Genomic DNA, 8,000 nt, shown 5'->3' on the forward strand with positions numbered 1-8,000 from the left:
TTTTTATTTTTTTAATCTAGATTTCAAGTGGTTGTTGGGGGTGGATTTGGTTGGATTTATGCTGAGTTGTTGGATTAATGCTCGGATTTGTGGGTTGAATTTAATAGTGGCTGATCTGTGCTTGTATTTGATGGTGGCTGATCTGTGTTTGTGTTTTGTACTCCAACACTTGCGAAAATCTTTTCAGCGTGAATGTTTTACACATACAAATTAAGTATTTAAGTATCGATATATAAATCGAGTTTTTAAGACTCGATTTCCAGGTGGATTAAGTGTCAACTCAGACCTGATCAAAACATGAAAACAGACCCTCAAAGACTCGATTTATAGCCCAAAATCGAGCCTTTTAGACTCAAAATGCTAGTAAAATATATACTTTTGAAACCTTGCCTACTAACTATATAGTTGGGAAAATAGGCTTAATTCCCAATTTTGGTCGTCAGTTGCGCAAATGCAACTTCGGCTACTCGGTCATCCATGAAATCTTTCATTATTTTGAACCCAGCTCTAATCCCAAACACTATCCCTCCATTGACAGCCATATGATATAATTTGCGTGTCTTACATTGCTACGTCTATAATAACGAAATAAATATATTTATGTTTTGACTCAATATATCTAAAAAGTTCAATAAATGTTTAATTAGCAACCAAATGCCAAAATATTTATCAACAATATGGAAATATTTTCCAAGTTCCAAGTTTAAAATCCAAAATAATTTATCAAATGGAAATTAGCTAACTAAAATATGAAATTTAAAAGCAAGATTAATATTAAGGTGAAGTGAACATTTAATTATTCTCATTATAAGGTTTTTATGACCACTGTCCTAATTATCATCAACCATTTTATCATCTCTGTAGACATTATATATTTGTATACTAAAGCTGCAAAAGAGATCAAGATACAACTTTAGACTCAACTATTCAAGTTATACCGCTCAACAACAATTACAGAGCATGCTCAAAAAAATCAATCAATCAATATACAAATACAGCCATACTAATAAAATTATATATAAGAAAAACATTTTAGTAATATTATAACACAAATTAGTATATTGATCAAACAAATTTAACAACATTATAGCTTAAAATGTAGCAAAGCCAATATAAATTTTTCATTTAGAAATTATGAAGCATTCCTTCATTTTTATTACAAGTGAACTAAAAACTAAAAAATATTTGTTTAGGTTAACATAATTTTATAAAAAAATAAAATTAAAAAGCCATACCATCACAACATAAAAAAATAATAATAATAAAAAAAAAACCCTCAAAACTTCATCAAAACCAAAAATTTATCCCTTAAAAAAAAAAAAAAAAAAAAAAAAAAAAAAAAAAAAATAAAAAAAACTAATGTTTTGATAGGATCGGTAGGATCCCATACGATTCTACGATCCAATACGATTTTACACGATCCTACATACGATCCTACTATTTTTATGATCCTAGTGTGATTTTAAATGTTTTGGTAAGGTAAAATCGTAAAATCGTGCTATCTTACGATCCAGATCGCGATTTTGACAACCATTCCCCCTTCCCATTCTATGATACCAATGAAAACAGCAAATTGTTCCCTAATGATTTACGGTTAAAAAAACTCTTCGATTCAAAACCCTTTCCAAGTCTGCTCAGTATCAGCCAGTTTTGCCGCACAAAGCTTAAACCCCTCCTATATTTCAATAATCCAACCATGGTCATCAAGGAGCTCTCATATTACTGGGATTGAGCAAATCTGGGTGTATACCTTTGTGCAAACAGGTATCCCAACTTAGACCCCTGCTGCCAAGGGCAATCTCCGCCTTCCTTTATTAGGATAGTTCAGGTTAAAATATTCTCTCCCATTATTGCAAGTTTGTAACTATTGAATTATACTTATTTTAAAAAATATAAAAAATAATAAATAAAAAAAAACCATTGCCCTGCTAATTTGATCTAAGCTATGCTATTTTATAATTGAATTCTTTGAAACTCAGCCCACAGCCTATTCTGCCAGAATGAAAGGTTGAAGGTCCAAAAATTCGCGTTAATTTAACCTACTTTGTTCGGCAATCCATTTCAGTCGACAATGTAACATGCTACCCTCATTCAGAGTCTCAGACCACATCTGACTTGAGTTTTTAAGCTAGTTTTGAATGAAAGGAGGTTCAGAGTTTTTAAGCTTGTCTACGATCACTCTTTACAGATGAAAAACATCACATCTTATCAAATACCAAAATATTACATATATCACTATTTTAATCTGAAGGGACCTGGCTCCCAATTTCTAGCAACATGTAACCTAATCATAAACTTTTGCATCTAGCAATGTCAAACTCAGCCTACATTCTGAATGGAGCAAAAAAACATAATGTATGCAGCAATCTGAGTGAACACTGAACAACAAATAAGTTTTACCTGATAAATCAATGCAACCATGACATAGGTCTACTAAAATTACCCGATGAAAAAGGGCCCAAATGCAGGATACTCCAAATGACCAAATGATAAATAAAGAAACTAATCATAATCTTCAAACTTACGGAGACACAACAAACACTCTCATATTTTTTGTTACTTGTCCAAAGCTGGAATTCAGGCTCCATCCAGTACACCCCAACAAGCAACAAATGGCTACAGTACAGGAATCTTAATCTCTCTCTCACACACAGAGAGTTAAAGAATAGACCACACTAGAAACATTTCTTCAAGTACACACACACAAAAACATACAGAAAGTCTAGAAACACAACTTTCAGTACAATAATGATGATCAGAAATGTAAAGTGAATGTTTGACAGGATCTGCTTCATAGACAGTTTCTAGACTAGTTTAAGCTAACATCTACAATACAGCAATAGGTAAAGCAACGGTCCAGCAAGCTTTATTTTGGAACTCTCCTCCAAATTAGCAGAGAACCTCTTATAAAATGTAATGGAAAGTCCACATACAGAATGAATAACTTGACACAAGATTGCCCACTTAGTATGCATCACAAACCTTGAGCAATGCCTACAACACCAACATCAGCAGCTTGCAGAAAACCTTTCTCTAATCTGCTCTGGATTGGCCAGCTCGAGAAGAAAGGATGATACCAACAATGAGACCATACAAGGCCAAGGCCTCAGCAAAGATGAGAATAAGAATCATTCCAACAAAAAGCTTTGGCTGTTGAGCATTAGCTCTGCAGAAAAACAATCAAATTTCAGCAAGGCCCCCACTTTTTTTTTTTTTCTTTGATAATTAATATACTTTTATTGAATAAAATGAACATCGTGTTCATGATGATGAACACTCTGGACATGAAAAAATACAAAAAGCTCAAGAACTAAAGCTAACAGATTGTAGGAAAGCAGAAATTGAAACACATTGTTTAAAACTTCAAATATGAGCCCATTGAAATAAAGTACCAAAAAGAAAATGTTTTAAAAGATCTAAGGATCTCTCATTATCTTCAAAGATACTGTTGTTATGTTCCTGCCAAACCTAACCGATGAGTTCTAGATCAAATGGCACCCCATCCCCTTGTAAGAACAAGATGAAGGCTGAGCTCATGGGCTCAAAACCCACCAAGTGCATGTGTAATCGCCAAAAAAAGAAAGAAAAAAAGGTAAGTAAACCTAGTAGTGTCATTTGAATAAATGGTCAATGTCATAAAGCGGTTCACTTGTATCCTAGGCTTAAAAAAGAGTATTCATTCAGGCAGCTTTGTAGTAGCATCCTCCCCAGTCTACAAAAAATTGTAAGTTGCCAAACAACCTTATACTAGCATCTATTGCACAGAACAAAATAATATGCATCTCCAACCAGTTTTTGCTAAACATTCAGTCTCTTCTTAAGCACTACAATGTATTTTATGCAATATTGTCATTAAGCACTACAACCTTTTTTTTTTTTTCTTATCAAAAAAAATATATATATATATTGTCATTAAGGAAAATGATTGCAGAGATTAACAAAAACCATCCTTAAGCCCTTAAATTCAAATTGATTGCAACAGAATTTGATTGGACGAGGGAACCAAAATTCACAACAAAAATCATTATTGGTGTCCCTGAGTCAAATGTTTGACAAATTCAAAAGGAAGAAGGCTCTTAATTCATGCTACCAATGAGTTTTTACAATGTCAGATTCAAGAATTTGTCATTGTTCCTTACGAAAATAGAACTTGGGGATATGAGGGAGACCACTAAACAACTCTAAGCATAACATACATCAACTACCAACATAGTCTAACAAGAAAACAGAGAATGCACTCTTGTATTCTCCAAGGGCAGAAGAAAAGAACCATCTGTAAGATTAAGACTTATAATAACACAACATACACAATGTATAACACATTAAAAACAAACAATCTATCCCTTTTGTTTCAACTTTCAATACTATGCAAAAATTTTAAGGATGTGTTTAGGGGTTTCAAAAAAGCTTGACTTGCTAATTGGATCAGGAATGATTCAAGATCAAAACAAAATACAAACAAACATTTAAAAGCCAAGGCACCTTACACAACAACAACCACCAAGCCTTAGTCCCAAATTTTTGGGGTCAGCCATGGATCCTCAACAATTAGCCAAGGCCAGTCACGTCTTTTTTCTACCAACCATTCTATTATATCCAAAGCCATACTCTTTGTTACTTCCTCAATTAACATATCCTTTTTTTACTACTTCTACTAATGCTACTTTTGGTCTTCGTCTACCCTTTTTCTTTCTCTCAGCTTAAATCAACTCACTCCTTCTCACTTGTACGTTAATTGCTCATGGGCAATAAAACCTAGAAAATGCTTAAATTTTGAGGTTTCAAAGTTATTTCCAGTTATATGTTCTCTTTAATTTATTCACCATTTCAAATTGTTCTAAAAGTATTCCAAATCGGGTAATATTATTTCAGATAACATTTCTTGTCCAATATAGACTCTGAAAAGTTGTATATATGAACCTGCAACAGACAGTTCCAGAATCACACTCATGGATGACCTCATCCTAATTACACACTCATTTCCCATTACTGGCACCTAAATATATATATATATATATACATCTTTTTTTACTTTTTTTACTTTTTGTCCTTTTTGATAATTTTTTCGCAATTTTTTTTAAATCCTTTTTGGCAATCTTTTTAATAACTTTTTGTCCTTTTTATTAACACAACCCATTAAGGGAAATCTTAACAAGCACCACACGGTGCTGGTTAACATTTGTCTTAATACCATGAGATTCGGGGTGCCTAGAATTCTTTATTTCCTTGGAAGGGTGTTTGGAAACCTAAGATTCCTAAGCATGTGGCATTCTTTATGTGGACTGCTGCACATGGTCGGATCCTCACTCTGGATAACCTAATGCTTAAAGGTCGCCCTTTGGCTAATTGGTGTTGTATGTGTTGCTGTGATGGGGAGTTGGTAGACCACCTTCTTCTTCATTGTCCAGTTACTCATTCCCTATGGGCTTTCATGATTCAGGCATTTGGTGTTCATTGGGTTATGCCGGGTTCGGTGGCGGGTTTGTTATCTAGTTGGCATCAGTGGCCTGGGAAGCATAATTCAGAAATTTGGAACTTGGTTCCAGGGTGCTTAATGTGGACTGTGTGGTTGGAGCGAAATCGTCATTCTTTTGAAGATAAAGAGAAAACGTTGGAGGAGTTAAAGATTTTATGCCAACGCAGTCTAATGGAGTGGTCTCGTTGCTGGGGTTTCACTGAGTGTTCTTCTCTCTCTGAGTTTATGCCTTCTCTTAGCTTAGTTTCCTAACTTCTCTTAGCTGTTGTGTTGTGGTGTGTTGTGCTGTGCTGTACTGTGTAGTGTTGTGCTGTGTTGCTGTTGTGTTGTGTTGTGTTGTTGTTCATCATCATGAACTTCTTTGTACTTTTCTTCTCCCCCCCCCCCCCCTTATATATATATACAGAGAGAGAGAGAGAGAGAGAGAGAGAGAGAGATGAATAAAGGGGGAGAGTACCAACTGTAAGGCTAAAACTTATAATAACATGACAGTGCATAGTACATGAGAAATACAACATTCCACCCCTTTTGTTCCAATACTATGCATATACTTTAAGGATGCGTTCAGGGGTAATTGGATCAAGGATAGTTGGAGATAAAAATATCCACGGCCTGTAAGCACCAAACAGAGAATTTCAATCAATGCACAATATAAACAAACATAAAAAGACAAGGCTGTCTTTCCTCCAGATATTGCTAGAGTAGACAAATGCTTCTGGTGTTTTTTCTTTTGTCTCATTGACTGATTTGCTTGATAGTTGCACTTTCCATACTCAATAGTTTTCACATATACTGGTTCCAGAGGACACTACCTGTGTGCTTTGGTTCCTTGTACTGGTTTCCCTTACTTTCAATGAAGTTTTGTTACTTATCTAAAAAATAAAAAGAAAATATAAAAGACAAGGCATCTTATACAACAACAATAACGAAGCCTTAGTCCTAAATTGTTGGGGGTCAGCTACGGATTCTCAATCAATATTAATCAGAGTTGGCCACACGTCTTCTTTTCCACCATTCTATTCTATTTGAAGTCAGACTTCGTGCTACTTCCATTACTGACATGTCCTTTTTCACTACTTCTCCTAACATTATTGTTTTTGTCTTCCTCTACCAATTTTCATTCCCCCAACTTGAATCAACTTACCATCCTCTTAAATCCATAAAATGGAAACCGCAACAAACAGTTCCAATTACCTACAATGAACCCATTCTAGAAACACAATTTCTTCACACACAAGCTAATTGTAAAAGTACAAGATTAACAAAAATCACACTCATACGTGACCTCATCCTATTGCAATTACATACACACGTTTCTTTCTTAATACTCATTTCCCACAAAAACAAACTATTAACTGATATATGATATATTTAGAAAGAGCGATGAATAAAAGGAGAGAGAGAGAGTACCTAACACCGGCATCGCCAACAATACCGATAGCCATACCAGCGGAGAGGCCAGCGAGACCACAAGATAGACCCGAGGAGAGATGGGCATAACCGTCAAAAAGGTAATACGATTTGGCTTTGGGGTTAATCCCGGTACTAATAATAACCGCAATGATCAAACCGTAAATACCTAAGACTCCAGCCATAACAACTGGCACGATCGATTTCATCACCAGTTCTGGTCGCATCACACCCATCGATGCCACCCCAACTCCACTCTTAGCTGTCCCATAAGCAGCTCCCATACCTTAACCAAAAAATCGAATCATTAAAAACACTACTAGTTAAAAAATTAAGATTAAGGATAAAAAGTGTGCTTTTACATGAGAAAACTAGGGCAGCCGCAGCTCCGAGGAAGCCGAAGAATGGAGCGGTTTCGTCGCCGCTGAATACTGAAGAAGAAGACATTTTTTTTTCCTTTCTTTGTAGGATTTGTTTTTGATTTGGGAAAGTTTGGGAAATTGATCGGAAATTGTTCGCTTTTAGAGAGAGAGAGAAAGAGAGAGAGAGTTTGGGAAATTGTGTTTTATTTTGTTTTTGTTTTTGGTTGTCGAATGGGGTGGAAGGAAAGGAAGCTTCGGTGTGGCTTTCCTTATTATGGGCTGTACAGTTTTAACAGTTTTATCAACAACTAGTGGCTGTGATGAAAATTTCAGCCCAAAATTTAAATCGATGAAACAAACAGGGCTTGACAGTCTAAATTTAGACTGATGAGTGATGACATGACGCTGTAAATTTTGAATCTGGGTCGAGCTTTGATAAGCCTTGGCCCATAGGAATTGACAAGCCAACTTTAATGGAGAAGGCCTCATATACTCCCATAAATAAATTTAGTTAAGGTCTATTTGGTTTGGTGGAAAAGGACGACGATGGAAACATTCATTCGGAATTTCGGACCTGCCAATTTGGGAGAGAATGTCTTTTACTGGGAATTACTATTTAGCCCAATCTTTTTTAAACTTCTCTTTAACCCTTATATAATAACAATTAATTTATCCATATCACATTTTATATCATTTCACTTTTCCATTTTTTTTTACCAAACACGTAGAGGAAAGAAAACTTGAACATTCTT

The 8,000-nt window shown here is 35.1% G+C and overlaps 1 protein-coding gene across 1 annotated transcript; it reads right to left on the reverse strand.

Annotated features, from left to right (window-relative positions):
- Positions 1 to 2,723: 2,723 nt before the first annotated feature.
- Positions 2,724 to 7,480, reverse strand: LOC111996644 (V-type proton ATPase 16 kDa proteolipid subunit). The gene is made up of 3 exons (XM_024028634.2): positions 7,249 to 7,480; positions 6,887 to 7,172; positions 2,724 to 3,166 (listed from the first exon to the last, which is right to left on the reverse strand). Exons 1-3 carry the CDS (start codon positions 7,331 to 7,333, stop codon positions 3,034 to 3,036), a joined length of 504 nt encoding a protein of 167 aa, XP_023884402.1. The 5' UTR covers positions 7,334 to 7,480; the 3' UTR covers positions 2,724 to 3,033.
- Positions 7,481 to 8,000: the final 520 nt, after the last annotated feature.

This window comes from Quercus suber, unplaced genomic scaffold (assembly GCF_002906115.3).
Source record: "Quercus suber isolate HL8 unplaced genomic scaffold, Cork oak 2.0 scaffold_211, whole genome shotgun sequence".
In the NCBI taxonomy this organism is placed as follows: Eukaryota; Viridiplantae; Streptophyta; class Magnoliopsida; order Fagales; family Fagaceae; genus Quercus; species Quercus suber.